Source organism: Glycine soja, chromosome 12 (genome assembly GCF_004193775.1).
Source record: "Glycine soja cultivar W05 chromosome 12, ASM419377v2, whole genome shotgun sequence".
In the NCBI taxonomy this organism is placed as follows: Eukaryota; Viridiplantae; Streptophyta; class Magnoliopsida; order Fabales; family Fabaceae; genus Glycine; species Glycine soja.
In genome coordinates, this window is record NC_041013.1 from 3821077 (window position 1) to 3843303 (window position 22227).

At 33.2% G+C, this 22227-nt stretch overlaps 2 protein-coding genes and 1 pseudogene across 9 annotated transcripts; 2 read left to right on the plus strand and 1 right to left on the minus strand.

The window, feature by feature from the left end:
* The first annotated feature begins 1352 nt into the window (after positions 1-1352).
* On the plus strand, positions 1353-2514 carry LOC114380080 (tetrapyrrole-binding protein, chloroplastic-like). Its single transcript, XM_028339004.1, has one exon. It carries the CDS (start codon positions 1432-1434, stop codon positions 2230-2232), a length of 801 nt encoding a protein of 266 aa, XP_028194805.1. The 5' UTR covers positions 1353-1431; the 3' UTR covers positions 2233-2514.
* Positions 2515-2880: 366 nt separating this feature from the next.
* LOC114380282 lies at positions 2881-7645 on the minus strand (annotated as a pseudogene).
* A 3217-nt stretch (positions 7646-10862) lies between these two features.
* Positions 10863-20628, plus strand: LOC114378159. Of its 8 annotated transcripts, none has more exons than XM_028336700.1 (22): positions 10863-10971; positions 11055-11141; positions 11341-11404; positions 11566-11757; positions 12410-12484; positions 12726-12841; positions 13545-13659; positions 14006-14134; positions 14556-14603; positions 14858-15054; positions 15142-15338; positions 15430-15722; positions 15791-15940; positions 16036-16353; positions 16654-16803; positions 17241-17316; positions 17656-17783; positions 17927-18121; positions 18649-18789; positions 18884-19012; positions 19237-19443; positions 20058-20628. In XM_028336700.1, exons 4-22 carry the CDS (start codon positions 11623-11625, stop codon positions 20217-20219), a joined length of 2961 nt encoding a protein of 986 aa, XP_028192501.1. In that variant the 5' UTR covers positions 10863-10971; positions 11055-11141; positions 11341-11404; positions 11566-11622; the 3' UTR covers positions 20220-20628. The 8 variants fall into 8 exon arrangements, with proteins under 8 accessions (XP_028192501.1, XP_028192504.1, XP_028192503.1 ...); XM_028336703.1 differs by having other exon boundaries at positions 11610-11757; XM_028336702.1 differs by lacking the exon at positions 11055-11141.
* Positions 20629-22227: the final 1599 nt, after the last annotated feature.

A 22227-nucleotide genomic window follows, 5' to 3' on the forward strand; every position in this document is an offset into this window, starting at 1 on the left:
TTTCTATCTGTCAAACAATAAAAAAAAAAAACAAAAAAAATATACAATGGAAGTATGATTTTGTTGTACATTATACAACGAAATCATGTTTTTCGTTGTATATTCTTTGTTAACTCCTACTTGCACAACGAAATTATATTTTACATTTTTCCGCAAACTCAATTACACAATGGAAAGAGACTTTCATTGAACTAAAGGGGGTGCAAAAAATGTACAACAGAATCACGATTCCATGATTCTGTTGCATAATATTTTTGGCACCCATTAATGTAGCGAAAGTATATTTCCATTGTGTATTATGAGGAAGAATATTTTTAAAATTTTCAAAAGATGATAGGAATCAATAACAATTGTGTTGGGGCCAGTAACAACCCATATTAAAGTGGTACCAGTTGGACTAAAACAAAAAATGGGGTTTGGGTTGGATGGATGTACATCATAAAACTTTGATCAATGACCATGCATTTCTAGAGTCCCTACTTCTTAAAAGTATCCCAGTTACATGCCAAAACAATGTGTTAACTTTCCACTCAGTATGATTATTATACTAGACAAACTAATATTTTATAGCAAATTAAGTGTGAAAAACAAAGGGTGATAATAAGGTCAAGTTAATATATCAAGTGTTGAAAAAGCTGTGTACATAGCACCATGTAAATGTCATTACTTTATTTGCTAGTTAGTTCAGAGTAATGTTATTACTCACAACCCAAGACACCCTCACATACAAAGAAGTGAACAACTATGTCACCACCAGCCAATGCCATCGCATAAACTAATAAAAGAAATGAATTTCGTCCGAAATATGTAAACTATACATATTCATCAATATGACCGGCCAACAACAGTGTTGAGCATAAAATCAATTGTGTGGTGTGTATTATGTAAGTGTGTTCAGAAAGAGCCAAAACCAAAAAAGAAGGGGGGGAAATCCATTTTGTTTATACCCTTCATATTTTATACCATTCATTTATTTACCCTGTAATTGTCCATCATTTGGCTTATTTGTATAATCATGGCAAACTCAAATTTGCACATGGAAATTTCCAGAAAAGTGTCATTCTCTTTAGTTTCTTCTTCTCCTTGTTTTTAAGAAAATAAAAGAAAAGGAGTCCATTCTGCCACATATTTTAGTTTCTAAGAAAAGAAAAAGGAGTCTATTTCATGGACTAAAGAAATTAATTATGCTGAGAGGGAGAGAAAAGACAGGTGCAGATAGAGAGAGTGATCTAGCCTCACCCTTATTCAGCCAATCACAAACTCTCATTATATTACTTTTGATTAACTCATCACAGTCCCACCCCACACATTCCTTATCCCCTCCTCCTTCCAAGCAAGCCTTTGAACCACCATATCAAAAAAAAAAAAAAGAATCCTTCAAATCACATCACAACGCACACACTCTTCTTTTACCCTTTCTCTTATTCTTTCATGTTCCAAACTAAAATGGCAACTAACTCTCTCCATTACTCCATCCAACACCACCAATGTTCACTCACCAAACGCCACCACCCCTCAGACACCCCACCCCCCACATCACTTTTCCTCAAACCCCCTACACCCCCCATACACCACAACATCACTCTCTCGCACACTCCTTCAAACTCATATATCACCTATTCCATCTCTCAAACCACACCTTCCTCCACCACCTCCCAAACCACCCCGTCCTTCGACCTCCTCCGCCACCATCTCTCCACCAATAACTTTCAGCTGGCCGATGAGGAGACGCGTCGTCTCCTCATCGTGCTTGCTGGCGAAGCCGCACAGAAGCGCGGCTACGTCTTCTTCTCGGAGGTGAAGTTCATCTCCGAGAGCGCCCTCAGGGCCATCGACTCCCTCTGGAGGGAGCACAGCGGCGGCAAATTCGGGTACAGTGTGCAGAAGAAGCTACTGGAGAAGGCCAACGGAGACTTCACCAAGTTCTTCATCAAGCTTGGGTGGATGAAGAAGCTTGACACTGAGATGGAGCAATACAACTACAGGTCCTTCCCCACTGAGTTCATCTGGGAGCTCAATGATGACACCCCAGAGGGGCATTTGCCTCTCACAAACGCTCTCAGAGGGACACAGTTGCTTAATAACGTTCTCAAACACCCAGCTTTTGATGTAGTTGATGACAAAGAAGAAGAAGAAGATGGTGAGAACAAGGACAATGGGGCAATCACAGATAATGGTTCTTCGTCAAAGACATTGGGTCAGAGGATCTTCAAACCGGACTATAGCTTCTAAGTGCATAGAGGATGTACCTTAATTTGGAGGTCAAATTTTACGTATAAGATAAACATATAGTAATTAGTATTAATTTATTATCAAACAGTGCAACTGTGCAAGTGGTTACTTCATTGTATTTTTTTTTTTCATTTTTCTTTTTTTACCTTCTTGCTCTTTTTCCATTATATCTGTTTTTTTTTTTGGGCCAATGTGCTCTTGAATTTTCTCTGTCTTTATAATTTGGCTGACTGCGTTTTACAAACAAATCAACAGAAGGTTCACTTGTTTGTTGGTTTTTAACTCGTGTGATGTTAACTGTTCCACTCGAAATTTAATAGGACAATAATAATATTTGCTAGTTACTTTTGAGTTTTTGCTTTTCAGCGTGATTGACGCGAGAGAAAGAGGATGGTAAAAATTACAGGTGAAAGATATTGTGTAAATGTGTGCAATATTATTGTTAGGAAGCTTAAGTTTAGAAACGGAAAGACAAATTGTTCGCCCTGATTTTTTTGTTCATAACCAAATTGGAGCGAGCGATAAAGGATAATAACTTTATTTTTATTTTTTTAAAAAATAACATTTATTATTTGCTCCATATTTTCAGTCATTTAAAAAAATAATGAGTTTATATTAAAATAAGGAATAAATAATATAGGCATTATCAATGTAAAAGATACTTTATATTACTATCTAATTACAAAGCATCAATATGATAAAGCATCAAAGTGAGGAAAGCAACCTCTGTTTATAAGCCATTTGGCCTATTTTTCTTTCCCTACTATTCTATCTCTGTAAGATTCTCTCCAAAACTTCCAAATACAGACTAATGTAAGAGTTATTTCAAAATTTGGAAAGGAATAATAATGAGCTAAATTTTACAACATAAGGGCCAATAGATGGTGCACATAGTTTCCCAGGGTTATGATTTACACGAGTTGCCTCCTTGGTCAGTACATCAAATCAAGAGTTGCCTCCTTGGAAACCAACCTTTTTAGTGCTACGAAATCTAGTACATCAGATGTAACGAAAAAAAAAAAACGGAACTTTGTATTGCAGCACGAAAATTAGATACTTTTCCACCTCAAGAAAATTAGCCACCCAACTCAGCATTACAAAAGAGAGCATTCCAAACTTGACTTTAGTTCCGAAGAAATCTCTTATCTTTTCCAGAGCAAACTAATAAAGAAAGCTATTTTGATGTTTGACATAATGTACACAAAATTCAACAATGTCAAAAGTAACCAAGACTTACCCAGCTAACATTATGCACAGGGGCACAGTCTCCTTGTGTGCTGATGTAAACCATCACAAGAAAGTATAGACTGTGTTTCAGTGTACAAACATAATCCTGGATTCTGAAAATAACAAAGCAAATACGAATTATAAATGTCCTGATACAATTACATCAGCTTTGCAGAAGTTCAAACTAACTGAATATTTCAGCCGTACACATTCCAATCTTTTAATTGGCACGCTCATATTTCCAGATAACTACAAAATTAAAAGGTCCATATCCTCTAATTTCCATGGATGAAGAATTCAAAGAAAGATTTTGGTACATTGCAGATTACTGCATAATAAGCATAAGCATTTAATAAAAATGAAAATTTTGGAGACCATCTAAAACTCAGAATTTCCAGCCTATTACTACTTTAGTCATTAGTGGCATTTGAAGATAAAATGAAAGGCTACAAGCCACTAGAACCATTCTCATGGCTTATTGATGACCAACTGGACACCACTTCCAACATGGAGTTTTGAAATTAAAACCACCAATTCACAATGGTTCCGTGAGGGTGCCACACGTAAAAGGAATATTATTTTGAAGAGTTATATACAGGGTGGAGCTCACAAGCAGTTCCAAATGAAATTCACAGTTTAAAAGAACCCATCAAATACCAAGTATCAGTAAGGGATTCTATGACACATATCATCTAATTCAATTTATATAGGGAAAAACACCTATTAGATAATCAGTACTCATCAGTTTCTAGAATCTAACATGCTTTTATTTTTGTTAAATCATATCTATTACCAGATGCACTGGGGCATCATAAACAACTTCAGCGGGTTGATCTGCTCCGACACTTGCCAAGCAAGATCCCTTGCAGCTCATATATTTCTGAATACTGCCAACATAGTCAAGACCAATTGATAAGATCAGTACATCAAAAGGAAAGGAATAATCATCAGCATGCATGATATTCGTTCCTCACTCAATATTGCTTTTTGTGCCAAGACATTATTATCCATGGTAACCGGTAAGTAAGTTTGCAACAAAGCAACAATAAAGGTGGAACGAAAAAGAGGAAGTACAGAAAACTAAATATGTGATGAAAATCATGCACATTAATAAAATTAGACATCTTGTGCACAGTGGGGATAAATTACACAGAGTACCATTGAAATACATACATTGGCAACAGAATTTAGAACATAATTTCAATGCATCACTTACATGTCACAATTATTAAGCACCACAAGTTTATTTGGGACACATGATCATCCTCTTGATTTGCAAACTGAATTACATGATTCACCTTGCCTGTCAAACAAGTGATAAGAGGTTCAACTGCTATGCTATAGCAAGAAACTGCAAATGTCAGCCTCAGCGAAAGAAGCAATCTCAATAATAATTCACCTCCCAACAACAACATTGATGCCACTCAGTCTTGCTTCTGTGAGAGTACTATTTTTCCCTGCTTCAATGCATGAAAAGGAACAGATTTTATCTTAATAGTGATAAATAGAACAAAATCATAAAGTATTGGTAACAAAAAGTCCTAAACCACAACCTGTCTATAACAAAAACACAACTGTAACATGTTTTATCTAAACATCTTTTAGAATACAAAGTACAATGTCATTCAAATGGATTGTAGGCTTGTAGCCTGCTCTTGCCTATCAAAGACTAGTTAACTAATATTATTTCACCGTCAATTTCCCATCGTCTAGGCAAACTGCAAAATCCTATGATGCTATAATTATTACTAGGCTATCTGCATCACTTACTGGTGAGGTTTTAGAATCTGCACCTTGGTGGATCAAAATACAATTAGGAACTTAGCATAATTACTAGGCATTACTAATACAACAGTTTCCTCTGCAGACTTACCAGAAGAACTTGAAGGCAGAGAAAAGCAGTGGTGGAAGTCACTAATATAAGCATTTTCATGGACCTGAAAAATTACACACCAAGATAGAAACATTAGCAACTTATCGAAAGCATGTTTTTCAAGCTCTTGAGTTAACTCTTGGACCTTAATGAACTTACAATCCTAAGCTACAAAAACAAACTAACTCACATGCAAACTTCTTTTGTCAAACTTGTATGAATTTATGTACACTGACAAAACATTAAACTCTCAATTCAACTGATAAATTTACAAGTTTGAGCTTACACATATTTTTTACCTCAAAATGCACAGTTTTAGTCAATTTTATTGGATACTTGAGTTTCCTTTGTTTACAAAATGTATTTGATATATAAACCTGATAATAATACTTTGTTCTATTTGGCCAAACTTCAAAACAATGTATCTGTGGAGCCTAGTATTATAGTATTGAGTCTTGTTTTTAGTTTCTTTCTTTTATTTACTTTGTTTTAAAGTTGGAAATTTCGATATTAATCAAGCATATACTATATAATTATGTTTGGTTATTAAGACTACTTTTTTGTTGATAGAGAAAGATTTTAAATAATATTTTTGAGTATGTAAACACTTACAACTTTACAATTCAAGTTTACTAGGGCCCTATGAGTTTACCTAAACTCCCAAATTGGACAACATTACTTGATTGTAATTTGTAAATATTAAACAGCTAGGAAACATAAAGATATTAGGCACCAAGATATCTACATTCCTCTTTAAGAAGAACCAGTCCATGGTGGTATTTTGTTCTTTAATTCATACATCGAAACTTTAAAAAGCATGTGAGCTCCTATGCTCTTGAATATCTCTGAAATAATCCATTTTAGTGTATCTAAGGAAAGACGTTATACGAGGTAAATACTAAAAGGTAATGGGACCATACAGGCATATACCCATGTAATTGTGAGAGAAAACAAAGAACAAAAACAAAAAATATGCTCCAAATAAACTGTTGTGCTGATTGTGATATAAGTGTAAGTGAACACAGTCAACTCCATAATCAATGCCTAGAAATAGACTAATGTGAAAAGCTTCTAAATCAAGTCTGACAAAAATCAGTTGCCATGAAAGGGATTTTCTTTTTAATAGAATAAGGCCATAAGCAACCTTGTAAATGAGAGGTAGTGTATGTTATTAAAGGTAATCATATAAGTACATTTCTAAAAGTTAAAATTTCAAGAACAAGATAGCTAGAATGCAGGAGTATACTCACCACGCTCTCAGAACAATGACAACATCTCCCAGCACAGTAGTCAAAAACACTTGAATAAGTCCCTGCCAAAAAATCAAGTGATGTATGTCAGAACAAATAAGTTAAATTCTTACTACAACATGCTCAGGAGATTTTGGGTCACTTAAGAACCAGTCAGCAGACGGAGAACCTAGCCAAAACCAGGAGAGCAAAGAGGAAGATGAAAATATCATTGTTTATGCTTATTAAAGCCTTCCATTTACATCCTCATCAGAAACACATTCATTTTTAAGATGTCCAGGCTAGTCAATCCAAGGCTCCAAATACAACTCTACATTACACCCAAACAAAATGGCAAGGTAATGAGATAGAAAACATTACTTGCAGTAACAGGCTTGGCAACCTTCATCTTCACCACTTGTTCCTTACTTATCTGTTCAATTACGTTAAACCAACACACACTAAGATCCTTGGTTTGTTCAATTGGATGATGCCCCAAAAAGGGGAAAGAGAGAATAAAGTGAAATATCATATAAGACATTACCAAAGCAGGATTGAAGCAGCAGGAAACACAATATTCATAAGAGTTGCAACATTGTGAAAGAAGATTGCATCCACTACAAATAGAATCAAAAGTCACAATCTAAGATGCCAATGGCATGGTTGTTGTTTGTTCAATTGTTCCCTTCAAATCAGTTAGGAAACAGAAAAACTCACTGACAAGAGACTTTCTCCCCTCTTTGAGGGCAGCAGCGAGAGCGTGAGTTAACAGACGTAGCATTACACACACAACCTACAAAGCAATGCAATCAATCAATAATAGAACATTGGTAGCAAACTTTATGGAATATAATAATAATAATAATATCACAAATAAATCAAGAAAAAAAAAGGTAATTCTTAGGAGTGCCCAACCGTTGCCATCTGAGAGGAGGTATCTTCCTTGAACGGTGGTTTTGCATGGATGAATGATTTGAAAGCCAACATCCTTCCTGATAGCAGTGATTGTGGAAGAAAAGTGAAAGAATAAGAGAATAAGCAACAAATTTTGTATCCCTATGTTGTTCCTCCTCTTCGATGCTGATCAGACACTTCCATCGTAGTTTCAATTCATTTCTCACCTTCAACCTCGACCTCGACCAATTGCAATTTCTGTACGAGGTCGTCGATTGTTCTGTTCGCTGTCTAGCGGACCCGTGCTTGCCTGGGCCAACACTTTCTGAGTACCGTTTTGGGTCAGTCAGAATGGCCCAACTGATTTTCTGCAGCACAAAAAAGCATTACTATTGGCACCTCTAATTATTATTAACCCCCATTTTAATTTTCATTTTTAAAAGACCAAAAATACCCCACCATTTCACCTATTAAACCCTAAACCTTTAAAACACCCCACCCCCTACCATTATCCCCCTCTATTGCACCCCCTCCCCTTCTCCTTCTCAGTTGCACCCTACCCGTTATTCCTTCTCCTTCTTTCATTCACTTTCTCCATTACTATGTCAAAGTTAAGCTTTCATTGTCCTTATTTTTGTCAAAGTCAAACTCTCTCTTGGCTTAATATGAGATCTTGAGCTCAACTCTTTTTTCATATTTTAAAGATATGAGGGAAACTTGTTTTTGTTGTGTACATGTGAATTGAATTGAAATCCATGCATTTTCAATATGTTGATTTGTAGATTCATTATGTAGCATGTGTATTATATCAAACTCGTGAGTAGAGTTGGCCTTAAGGAAGAGCAGACAACTACATCTTGTAGGTAGAGAGCTATGATAGATTTATAGGAGCAATAGGCTATCATGACTAACGACACAAAGTTATATTGCATTGTTGAGCCTAAGGTTTCTCTTGCATTAGAGGCATAAAGTGGCACCTAATATAGTGCCAAACCTAATTAAGGGATCATGAACTTCATGGCCTCCTTTTAAAATAGGTCTTTTAGACCATTATGTATTAACGTCATATTTGGACCATACTATCCCACAACCACTGGAAGGAATAAGCAAGCCAACATTGAAGCTTATTAATCATGCAAAAAATCCTATATATGCCTACAAATTAGGTTGTAAAGAGGCACATGGAGGAGTTTAGGTTTGGTTCCTCATATACATAGAGTATGACATGGCAAATAAAGTCATATTGTTTGCATTTACTTAGTTGCGACATAAGGACACTAACTCATTTTACATTTTCGTATGGGAGCTTACCATCACACTAGATGATGTGTCATGTCTCCTACACATTCCTATTATCGGGAAATCCTATTATGATAAGACTATTGTGTTGTTGGAGGTGATGTTTGGAGTCAATTGCTTAAATATTAATTTAACCTCCCCTAAGGACTTACAATGACTTAAAACTTATTGAGTGAGTTATACATGGAATACTAGTAACAAGTAAGACGATATATGCAACATTGGGAGATGTGCAATGGTGTGAAGAGATGACAATTGCATGAGTGATTGAGTAATACCAATACGAAGAACAATAAATCACAAAAGACTTAAATGTATTTTGTTTTCTGAAATATAATCATATTATTTTTTGTACCTTTTTATTTTTTTAATTATTATGGTTTTAAAGAAATTAATAAATATTTTATTATCAGATATCATAGTAAAGAAATATTAGCAATGTCAATCTTTTATTATAATGAAAAGAAAACAAAAAAGAGAGGAAACATTTTATTTTTATTTTTAATTGTTTAACTCAAAGAGATAGATTCGATTTTAAAAAACACAATTTCCTATGTAATTCAAAATTCAAGCCTTTTGTCTTTTCATTCTAAGAAAAAGGTAAACTTTTCTCATTCTATTTTTTTTTTCTTTTAATTCTCAACCATTACTTAAAGGACAAGGAATAACAAAACAATAGTATTATTTTAATAATCTCTTTCTTTTATCACATTCATATATATATATATATATATAATTGTTGAACTTTAATAAACCATAGCAAAGTTAACGTCATAGTCACCGGGCAAGATGGCTTACAGGCTAAAATGTCACCATACAGTCAATAAAGATTAAAGAAAAAAAAACTTTCCCTTTTGAAAATCCAATCAAGTTTCAGACCGTTGGGCTTTTTCGGTGGTTGCAACTTGCAATCATTATATGGACAAAAAATTAGCAAATAAATACATACCACTATTTGTATATATGACTATTTGTTTTTACCAATCTAAGGCATTTTTCAAAATTAATTACCCAAAAAATATTAAATATATATATTGATTTAAGGTGAATTTTGTCACATAACATTAGTTTATTATTTTTTACACTTGTATTTTACCTTAACAGCAAAGGCCATACACCTAAAATAAAAACAGAATAACTATAGCAAATTAATGCATGTCAAATAATAAGCATGTTTTACCCTTTACAAATGTGATAATACAAGAACAATCACACCTATACATTCCTGGAAAAAACTTAATATACAAATTCGTTTTTTACAAAGACAAAATTACCTTTGTGTGGATGAGAGTCATTTACATGAAACACATATACGCAAAAACATAAAAGAAAAAGAAAAAAAAAACACACATAAAAATATTTGCAATGCATGCCTAATTAGACATATAAAAATAATAAAGTATTTTGTTTGGTGGCAAAAATCATCCTAATTAATATTTTTTAAGATTTTCTCAAAAACTAAATTAAAAATAAATCTTGATCTTGATATTAAATAGATAAAAAAACACAAGTGACAATAAAAAATAATAAAAAAAAGCGGAAGAAACACATTATCATTTAATCTTATTACTAAAAAGTCATATTATTGATGCGCCACACAGACAACAAATATTCTATCATTCTTAGTTACCAAATAGACCTGGAAAATAATAAATATATATTTTTAATGTCCTTAATGTCCTTGATGCGCCACACATTATATGAGTCCTTAATGTCCTTTTACTTTAACGTAATTACATTTTTTATTCATAATTTTTTTTATATATTTTTTTTACAAAATTTGCACCTCTATTATTTTACCTTTAACATGATTATATTTTTACTTTCATTTTTTTTCACAAATTTTGCACTAAATATTTTTATTTTTTTAAACAAATTTCATTCTCAATTTTTACACTTATTAATAGATAAATAAAAAAAATTATAAATTTATCAAAAAATAAAATACGTCAAATTAATTTATTTTGATGAAATTCACCTAAAATTTTAAAAATAAGATAAAAAATAGAATTAAGTAAAAAAAAAAAAAAACTTTTACCGTTTTACTACGTGTTTTTTTTTTTTTTGGCACGTTGATTCGTTATTGTATGTAGTATATAGTTGTCGATGATGAGAAACGATCTAAGCATCCATGCCACGACGTTGAATGATTTGCGCGTAAACGATCATGAAGCGCAACAGAGTCATCGTGCAGTCAACTTTCCAACCACACCAATGGTGACGTTAGCGTGTTTTTTTTTTTTTCTATTAATATATATTTTGTCAGCAATTTCATTTCACTAGATGGTTTAATTCAACAGTAGCTGCTAAGTACATGTTGATGCTGGAACGAAAGCGTTGGTTTCCAATAAGCATTAATATCCAACTGAACAACAACGAAAATGACGGTGGAGTGTTCAACCCCTCTGACCCCATTGCCATTATTCTTATAGATTTGTTTTATTTATTACGTATTTTGCTTTGTTGTTTATTATTCCCTTGTTTAATTTCTTCAATTTTGTCATTTGTTGAGTCTGAGAGAGTCGTGTGCCTCAATTTTCCACTGTTTCCTAGCTTTAATTGGAGTGATTTCTGAAATTGTGTTAGAGTTCAACCCAGATCGTGACCGGAGAGGCAGAGACCTTTGATCTTGCAACTGTTTGAATTTTGGGTAAGTCAATGTATTTGGTTTAAATTCATTAAACCCTTTTGAGCTCAGGATTTGACTGGGCTTTAATTAAGTTGTAGCAGTAGGCATGATGAACAATGGTTGTAGATAAAACTTGTGAATTTATGTTGTTGTTGCTGCTGGAATGTGAATTGTGGAGGCAGTTTTCAGAGAAAGTGGGTTGATTGATATTGAGAAGATTCTTCAGGGTTCATAGCAAAATGGGGGTTATGTCCAGGTGGGTTGTGCCCGTCTGCGGTAACCTCTGTTGCGCCTGTCCTGCTCTTCGGGCAAGCTCCAGACAACCGGTGAAGCGTTATAAGAAGTTGCTAGCTGATATTTTCCCACGCTATCAGGTGACATTTTCAGCTCTTGATATGCAATTTCGTTTCAGATATCAGTTTTGCTTGTTATTATGTTAGTTAATGGCTTACTATAGTTACCCCTTTCTTTCCCCTTGCAAAGCAGTTCATTGATGTGTAGTTAACTATTAAACACCTGTTGGTTGCTTCGACCTTTATTGTGAAAACCAACAGTATTCAATGAATATATGTTTGGCAACACATCATGGTACTCATATCCAGGAAAAAAAAACATGGGTATTGTAGCAAGATTTTTCCTTGATTTAGCAATTATTTGGGAATATACCATGGGATGGTTTTCATGTCTATTGGTTTCGGAGGCTGGTATATTTTTTAAACACGCTTCTTTGCTATCAGTGACTTCATTATGTAATTTTTAATCTAGATTTTGCATTTAGTTTATCATTTCCCTTAGCTAGTTTACCACTGCCACTATTAGTAACTAGTTTATTGTGTTCCAAATAAGAATTTCCAGTTTCCTGAAGAGAAGGGGTACATCAGGATCCATGATAATTTTTTTTTTATTCTAATAAATATTATCAGAATTTAATAAATATTTGGATTGGTTTGGAGCCCCTCTCAGCCCTTTTTATTTCCTCTGATCTTCACATCATCTAATATGCACGATAGTTACTGTGTTTGGCAGGAGGCTGAACTTAATGATAGAAAAATTGGAAAACTATGTGACTATGCTTCTAAGAATCCACTAAGAATTCCCAAGGTAATGTCATTCTTGGAAGTCTTTTATTTTCTCTGTCACTTCAGGTTCAATTGCATCATGTAATCAAGACAAATTTTGACATGATGGAAAGAATTTAGATAATAATAATTCTCTTAAGCAATTATTTGATTTGAATAATATGATAATATGATGAAACTATTTTATGTCTGAAGTTATCTATGGTGCAGGAGGAAATCTCGTTGGCTTCCATTTAAGTTTTTTTTGGTATTTTATCTTGCAGATTACTGATAACTTGGAGCAAATATGTTACAAATATTTGCGTTATGAAACCTTCGGCTCAGTGGAAGTTGTCTTGTGCATATACAGGAAATTCTTATCGTCATGTAAGGAGCAGATGTAAGTTTAATGACATGGATATACATCGTCATCATTCTGAAAAATTCACTTTTAAGGAGTAGTCATAGTTTGCCAGAAGAAAATTTTGCATGCATAAAATTTTAGATTGAATGTTTCCAGTCATTGCTTTTGTAAATTTTTTATGCTCCTGATATATAATCCAATGAGAAACCTGTTTCTTTTAGATAAATGCTACCTAGTGCCTTAAGGACACTATTTACGGAAACAAAATTTAGAATCTTTTTATTGGAAAAAAAGTATTAGTATACCAGAAACACAAAAGTTATTATTTTTCTCTGAGTAATTGAAGGCATTTAATAGGATGTATTTGATGTTCTTTAATCGGTGCCCTTAGGGCACTTGTTAGCATGATCCGCTCTTTGAACTTCTACATCAATCTTAAGTCACTGAATATATCTAATAATGAATGTATTTGCTACACAATTTCCTTTTCTGTTGTTATTTACAATCATTTGTGCAGTGAGCTGAATATCCTAAAAGTTGTGTTAAATACATTTTAAGGAGTGTGAAAAAGAAAAAAAATATAAAATATGATGTCATTTAAAACCATCTTTTTCCACATAATACTGGTTATTTTATAATTTGTGATAATATAAAACAGTGTCAATATTTTTTCTTTGATGGCCTCTTCTTTTTATTTCAAATATGTGATATATTCAAATGATAATTCCTAATTTTGCAGGCCACTTTTTGCTGGTAGTTTGTTAGAGATCATTCGGACTCTTCTAGAACAAACCCAAACAGATGAAATCATGATCTTAGGCTGCAACACTCTTTTTGATTTTTTAGATAGCCAGGTAGTTGGTTATTTAACGTTTCTGACTTTTTTGGAATTAACATTGTTCACTGTGGGATTGACTTATGTGGATGATGCATAGTCAGCAAGATCTGCCATCCCTTTGATTTCTTTGCTTAAATTTAACTTTCTGGTCTCTGGGTGAAAGTTCATGAAGGTAGTAAAAATGGATACCACTGAAGGTCAAAAATCATACTTCCCCTTGATCTTTCAGTACCTCTGGTACTGATTTGTTATATTAATAATACTATATTTTTGCCTTCCAAAAAAAAAAATATAATTATTTTTTTCAAAATTTTTGGAAGGCTTAAGATTTTGTGGTCCTGACTTTTTTAAATTAAAAATAGACAGATGGTACGTACATGTTCAACTTAGAGGGTTTTATTCCTAAATTATGTCAACTGGCTCAAGAAGAGGGGGAAGATGAACGAGCTCTGCGGCTACGTTCAGCTGGACTACAAGCTCTATCCTATATGGTACTGTTCCTTTCTCTGGTTCATTGGTTATGTCTTTTGGAAATTGCTTATTCATTCCTGTAATTTGACATAATAAGGATTAAGGACTGCTCTTTTCTTCAGCGATCAAAAGCAGAAGAAACCACATAACTATTTTTATGAATATGAACTCTATGCATAGGATTAGAATGTAAATTAGAGGTGAGGATCAATGTTTGGTCTTTAGCAGTTTTAGTGATCACTGATCATGTTATCTGGTAATAGCTGTAAAAGGCTAGAAGATTTGATTTTGTAAATGATTGTAAGAGTGAGAGGTAAATAATTTGAACTGGTTAGTGGTTACGTTATTCCTAACACAGTATCCTTTTGTCAGTTGCCTTTTAGGTCACTTGTACCTTTGCTTGTTGATATCTTTTGCTTTTCCCCCATTTTCTGTGGATAGGTTCATTTCATGGGCGAGCATTCCCATCTTTCCATGGATTTGGATGAAGTGAGTACTGTTTCCATACTCTTCCTTCTTTTGGTTATTGTTCAATGGTACAAAAAAAGACGTAAAAAACAAGGGATGCATTTGTTGTTGAAGTTTGATTTTTTATGTTTTTATTTTTTATTTTTCCAAATTTTGAACCCAAACTTGGGTATTTAATTTAGAGCTCATCTTGCACTTGTAGCAACAGAGAGTTTTTTTCAATCTAACTTTTTTGCTTTTTTGTTTCTTGTTTGGGCGGCTGGGCTTTGAAATAGATTATATCAGTGACTTTGGAGAATTACCCGAGTCTCCATTCTAACTCCAGACCTGCCAATGAAGATAAACTGAATTCAGAGTCCCTGGACCTGTTAGTACAGGGAATTCCCAAAGTAGAAGACCCTTTAACAGATATCACTAAGAAGGATCCTTTGTTGCTGAAAGCTGTGACTGGAACTGAGATAGACTGTGTGTTGTATGTTGCACCTTACTCTTCACCACCCTTTATTATGAAGCCAACAGTCATGGTCCCAAAGCCCTTATGTGTTCACATCTTTTACAGGGATACTGCTAAAGATCCTACATATTGGTCAAAGGTTTGCTTGTATAATATGGTCAAATTGGCAAGGGAAGCTACAACTTTACGGCGTGTCCTTGAGCCTCTTTTTCACTATTTTGATACTGAAAATCAATGGTCTTCTGAAAAAGGAGTTGCTGCTCATGTTTTGATGTACTTAGAATCTCTTTTAGCAGAATCAGGTAACCCTGCATTATTCAGTGACACAATTTTCCTTAAAAATATATGTTTTCTGTTATTTCAGTATATTGATTATCTCTTTTTACACACCAGGAGATAACTCCTGTCTTCTGTTGTCCATTTTGGTCAAGCACTTGGATCATAAGAATGTTGCTAAGCAGCCTATCCTTCAGATTAATATCATTAACACTACAACAAAACTTGCACAAAATGTGAAGCAACAGGCTTCAGTTGCAATACTTGGTGCAATATCTGACCTCATTAAACATTTAAGGAAGTGTCTGCAAAATTCAGCTGAAGCTTCCAGCATTGGAAATGATGGGCTTAAGCTGAATACTGAACTCCAATTTGCCTTGGAAATGTGTATATTACATTTTTCCAACAAGGTATGCATAACATTTTGTTTGTCTTTCAAACTTTATGCTTCTACTATATAACTTTTTGAGAATAACAGGTTGGAGATGTTGGACCCATTCTTGATTTGATGGCTGTGGTGTTAGAGAATATCTCAAGTACAACCATCATAGCAAGAACAACAATCTCTGCTGTTTATCAAACAGCAAAATTAATCATGTCCATTCCTAATGTATCATATCACAAAAAGGTTAGTGTTCTGAGTTACTTTGACTGGATATGGACTTTTCTATATGCCTGATAGTAAAACTGTATAAACTTTTGGGTAATTTTTCGTCCTTTCAGGCTTTCCCTGATGCTTTGTTTCACCAATTGCTCCTGGCGATGGCTCATCCTGACCATGAAACACGAGTTGGAGCACACAGCATCTTTTCTTTAGTGCTTATGCCATCTCCATTTTCTCCCCAGTTAGACCAAAAAACAAAGGGGTATCAGAAGGTACCAAGCGAAAGCTTCTCCATTCAGCATGAAAGCTTTTTAGGAGCAGAACAGATCAATGGGAAACCTATGGAAGGAAAGGCAGTAGTTGGTGTTAGTGGGAAATATGCAGTTCATCCATATCATGGTCACATCTTTTCTGGTGCTCTAACTGATGGAAAACATGTATGGAATTTTTTACTTATCACTTTTTAGTTTATAATGTTTATTTTATTCATTGTTATTAATTGTATTAGTAGACATGCAACTCAATAGTTGTTTTTCGGAGGTGGCGGTTGGGATGCTGCCAGCAGTGCCTACTCTTCTTTTTTATATTTTATACAAATTTTATTAATTCCAATATATACTAATATTAGGAAGTGATTTGATTAGTTTTGTTTTTCCAATAGTGTAGAAAACCTTAGACATTACCTTTTGCTGTAATTGCTAATCAATATTGCATGATTTAACTCTTTATTTTTTCAGGAGCTAAGTTCTTTTCGGTTAAGCAGTCACCAAGTGAGTTTTTTGCTTTCTTCAATCTGGGTTCAAGCAACATCTGTGGAGAGTGGCCCTGCAAATTTTGAGGCAATGGCTCACACTTATAGCATTGCTTTATTGTTCACTCGTTCAAAGGTGAGATTGGTAAAATACTAAAATACAAATGCCATTTTTTTTTAGATTGAAAGTCCCTAAAGGCAATAAACTAATGCTTTTGTTCATTTTTTTTAATATTTAATTATTTATAACAGTTTACATTTTTATTTACCAGTTGACTGTTGCTGGGGTCACTTGTACTATTATATCTTAATCCTATGTTATTATAAAGTGGCCTAGTTCATATTCTTACACTATTACCTGGGTCAAGAACAGCTATCAATGCATATTTGAATTTTGTGTGAAATTATCAATAGTATTTTGTGGTAATAGCCAACATTTTGAATGTTTAATCCTTTTGGAAATGTAAAAAGAAATGCCATATTTTCATAATTTCTTTTATTAATCCTGATAGCTTATAAACCAAACAATTTAATTAATTTTTCTAAGTTCATGATGATGTGTACTTTTTACAGACATCCAGTTACATGGCTTTAGTAAGATGTTTCCAATTGGCATTTTCCCTCATGAGCCTCTCTTTGGACCAAGAAGGTAAGATGAACATATAAGTGGTTTTTTTGTCTTCTAATCCTGACGTGCTGCCTTCTTTGCACAACTTGGCTAAGGAATACAATTAAATGAGCCTAATTCTAGGGATTCAGTCTATATGTGCTATAAATTTTTTTCCTAAAATAGTTGATTGACTATACATGGTTTTTCACTGCAAGCAATGGTGTGACTGTCTCTCTCTCTCTCTCTCTATATATATATATATATAATATGTAGAATGTGTTGTTATAAGTGTTATCACTCTTCCCCAACTAATTGAGATAAAATGTTTTGTATTTTGCAAATTTTCTGACATGCCTGTTCTCTACTTGCCTGTTAAAGGAGGTTTACAACCATCTCGCAGGAGGTCTCTTTTTACTTTGGCATCGTACATGCTTATATTCTCAGCCAGGGCAGGCAATTTCCCTGAGCTAATTCAGAAAGTTAAAACTTCCCTGACTGAGACAACTGTTAGTTTCTTCCCTGAATCTCTTATCTTGATCCCTATTCCATGTCTTTGTTATTCAGCTTGCTTTTTAAAATTGAATTTTTATTATCTGCTTGTTTTTTTTAATAATGATCAGTTAAATTAATTAGTGTTGTAAATCCACAGGTAGATCCTTTTCTTGAGTTGATTGATGATGTCAGGCTGCAGGCTGTTTCTAGAGAATCAGAGAACATAATTTATGGATCTCAAGAAGATGATGTTTCAGCTATGAAGATAATGTCAGCAGTAAAATTGGATGACAAACAGTTGAAAGAGACTGTAATATCATGCTTCTTGACTAAATTTTCAAAACTATCAGAGGTAATGCGAATTTCTTTTCTTTTTGCTTAGATTCAAGGTTGGGAAGTTGCCAGGGTTAGGAGGATGAAGTAGGCACTACTGTATTTCAGTTTTCCATTAGTTAAGCTCATTGACCAGTAAAAATCACATTATAGTTGGCATCAATGGTGAATTTTATGCTCAAGCTTTTACTGAGTATGAGATGGTTGAATTGCTTTTTTGGAATTGATGTCACCATCACCCTACTTTTGGTCAAGGATAGAATAGCAATATGCTTCTTATAAGAAAATACGAAGGTGACACTGCCTTCATAAAGAATGAACTAGTTACATGAGCCATCAGTAAGGGAACACGATAATTTATCCCAGATTGAAAAGTTTTTCCATCAGGTGTAGTTGGGTTAACAAAGAATGCTTAGGTATGCTGTATAGAAATAATTTAAATAGCTAATTGGTTGTGTTTGGTTCCAGGATGAGTTGTCAAGCATAAAAAAGGAATATGTGAGTAGTGGGTGAGTATAAATAACATGACTTTTTCATATTAACCAGGATGAGTTGTCAAGCATAAAAAAGCAACTTGTACAGGGGTTTTCCCCTGATGATGCGTATCCACTGGGACCTCCATTGTTTATGGAGACACCAGGGAAGTCTTCTCCACTTGCTCAGATTGAGTTCCCAGATTTTGACGAGGTAAAATTCCTCAAAATTGCTTTTGCATCTAAGTTAAGTAAGTGGCTTTAGAAAACTTTTCTGTGTTAATACTTCTATGACATGTTGTTTCTAGATTGTGGCTCCATTAGCTTTGATGGATGAAGAGACATGGCCCAAATCAAGTGGAAGTCAGTCAGATCATAAATCATCACTATCTAGCAATAGCCCGGACATTCTAAGTGTTAATCAACTCTTACAATCGGTAAAATGTGATACACTTTTATATTTAGTTTTAGCTGGTTGGCTATGTGACTGTATTTTAAATCAATCTTGTATCCTTAAGCTGGAGAGTCGAGACTGGGTTTCTTCTTTTAAAGATATGATTTTATATTTGGTTCAGGTTGCTTGGCTACATTATTGTATTTTAAATCAATTTTGTATTTTTCTGCCGGATTAAAGATACTCAGTGGATTATTGTATGGATAGGTTTTGGAAACCGCACGACAAGTGGCAAGTTTCCCCATTTCCTCAACTCCTGTATCTTATGATCAAATGAAGAACCAGTGTGAGGCACTTGTAACTGGGAAACAACAGAAAATGTCGATTCTTCACAGTTTCAAGCACCAGCAGGAGACTGGGGCAATAGTTCTTTCAAGTGAAAATGAAATAAAAGTTTCCCCTCTGCCAATTAAGGTTAGTTTGTTTTTTTATCATGAGAGTTTATTTCTTCAGCAAAAGAAAAATATGTAGTGAAAGAATAATATTTTCTTCGGGATCCATATGACATTCCATTGGTTATACTGCTCAGTTGATTGTTTGGAGTATTGAGTGTCCTGGTTTAGGTAGCTTGTAAATTGAACGATGATGAAATTACCATTATTAGAAAATAAAAACTGAAGATGAAAGTTACCTACAGACCTAAAGACAGTATCAAATCATTTGCTTTATTATGATTCATAGCCAATAATACAACTTTTTCTTCTTCTAATAATCTTCCATAGATGATATTCGTAATTTCTCAATATCTTCTTAATCTTAATAACCAGTTGTATTATTTAGAGAAAAAATCACTCACTAGCTTAAATGATGTATTTGGAGAGCATGCTAAGATGTACTGTAGGTATAGAGTTCATTTATTTGTTTATTGCTACAATTTATGGAGAGGCAACCATTTGGTAACACGCAGTTTGAACCTATGGGTGACACCTTTGCATGATGCATTACAATCAGGTCCAAAGTTCAGATTATACATAAAGTTGTTTGTTAACATTGAAAGGATTATTATTTGTTACTTTGCCTTTGTATAGACACTGGAGTATTCAGAAGGTGATCTGAAGTTAGTGCATCACGAGCAATTTCAAGCACAATATCAAGTTCGCCTCTGCTCATATGACTTTGGACAGCAACATTCTTTGAAACTACCACCTGCAAGCCCCTTTGATAAATTCTTGAAAGCTGCTGGATGCTAATGGTACAAGATTGGCATAATAGATGCGTATGTAACTTTATATAGAGATGAACAACCCCATTGTTTTTTTTTTTGGTTAGTTGTTGCCTCTTTACCAATCAGTCGGTCTTATTTTCATTCTTTTTGTAGTGGTAAACTTGGTTTTTTTTTAGCTGCCTTCCACCCTACATGCCCAAAGTGAGTAAAATCTGCTCCATAGTGCCACAATGTATGCCTTTCTCTTTTCTTTTTGTTAGGGGAGGACCATGTTTCTTCCGGCAAATGTATGATTTTGTGGGTAATTTTTCGTAATAATTGTCAATATTTTAAGGGGTTTATTTTGTTTGGTTAACACTGTTTTCACCGTGTCATCAGTTCTAGTAACAGTGTGACCATTATAATACAAAAAAAAAACTGATTCTTCTGGGTAAGCAAATTTTGGGCTAATTATTTTGCTTTTCATACTAACAATTTGTACGATTACAACCTTATCTATCAATCCTTAGAAGTGTTATTTTTAATAATAGAAGTTAATGGCGTGTCTTTCCTCATTTTGATTTACAATTTTTTTTTTGTTTAATTACCCATTTAGTTCATATAATTTGCAAACTTATTCTTTTTAGTCTCTATAGTTAATAAGTGAAATTGTTAGTCACTGAAGTTTATTAAGTGAATTTTTTAGTCCTTAAAATTTATATAAGGTCTCTGCAGTTAAAATTTTGAAAATTAAAATATAAATTTTATAAACTAAAAAAATTCACTTGGGTAAAGTTTGAATATGACCTTTTTTTTATTGCTAACCCAAATCAGTTATTTAGTCGTGTGCTATCAATTTGCTTCAGTGGACTGTTAACAAGGTGAATAAATGTGTCCGTTAAATAAATTGTACACACATATATGTCCATTGATCATCTTTTGAGGTACTAGTATACATGAAAAAAAATTAAACTAGTCCAGTTAGTTCGACAAACAAAACTAATAAATTGATCAAATAATTAGTTCGGACAATTAAAAAATAGAAAGATAAAAAAAGTTGGTGGAAAATTAATGAAGCGGTTCGAAATAATCAGGGAAACCGATGTCCGAAACTGATTAAATTTTTTTATTAATTATTTTTAATTTTCTTTATCTTATTTAATTTAAATATCTTTAACATAATAAAGATAAGTATACAAGTTTACATATATGATGGTATAACTAGGAGGAATGCTGTCATCTTTTCATGTTTCAATTGAATATTTTTCCTTTTTATTATTCTCAAAAAATAATATATATATATATATATATATATATATATATATATATATATATATATATATATATATATATATATATATACCAAACATACGCTACAATCTTCTAATAATCTGTTTAGAAAGTATGATAAGACTCTGTAGCCTCGCTTGGTAACTGTGATTTGGTTTGTTCCATCAATACTAATCATATTCTAATTCATTTTCAAGATCTTTATCTTTAGGGTATTTGTCACTTGACAATCAATATTTAAAATCATGCAACCACTGTCACAAGTTTGGACACTACATAGAATAAGACTTACTGTTATCTGTATATGATTTTTTGGATAAACATAACCAAGGTGAAAGTGAAGAATTGTGTAACATGTTATCTAATTTCTTATATAATATAATTTTATTAAGTTAAATACTGTCTTAAACGTCAAAGTCTTTATAGATATGTCCTTCTTTCGATACTTGTTAAAAACTTTCCATTGATGCAAATCATAAAACAAAATTTAAGAGAATCCCATACAACAGCTCATTTAGACTAGTATCTAAAAGAACATTTTATTATTGTTTTTTAATATTATTGACCAGATTGTTTAAACTTAAAAACGGAAAACTATTTTTTTTAAAAATAGTTTAGACAAACACATACAAAAGAAAAACTTTTTATTTTATTAAAAAATATTTTTTCTTATAAAAAAACTTATACAAACATGTCCTATATAATTTAAATTTTTAATGATAGTTTAAAAATGATGCATTTTTTATATTATTCAGTTTATTATT

What these genes read in the sequence shown, in the direction of transcription:
- LOC114378159 (XM_028336700.1), top strand. Translation starts at nt 11,623, where the DNA reads ATGGGGGTTATGTCCAGGTGGGTTGTGCCCGTCTGCGGTAACCTCTGT. An exon ending in ACTGAGATAGACTGTGTGTT is followed by an intron (nt 15,055 to 15,141) that starts GTATGTTGCACC and finishes CATCTTTTACAG; the next exon opens with GGATACTGCTAAAGATCCTA. An exon ending in TATTGTTCACTCGTTCAAAG is followed by an intron (nt 16,804 to 17,240) that starts GTGAGATTGGTA and finishes TACTTTTTACAG; the next exon opens with ACATCCAGTTACATGGCTTT.
- LOC114380080 (XM_028339004.1), top strand. Translation starts at nt 1,432, where the DNA reads ATGTTCCAAACTAAAATGGCAACTAACTCTCTCCATTACTCCATCCAA.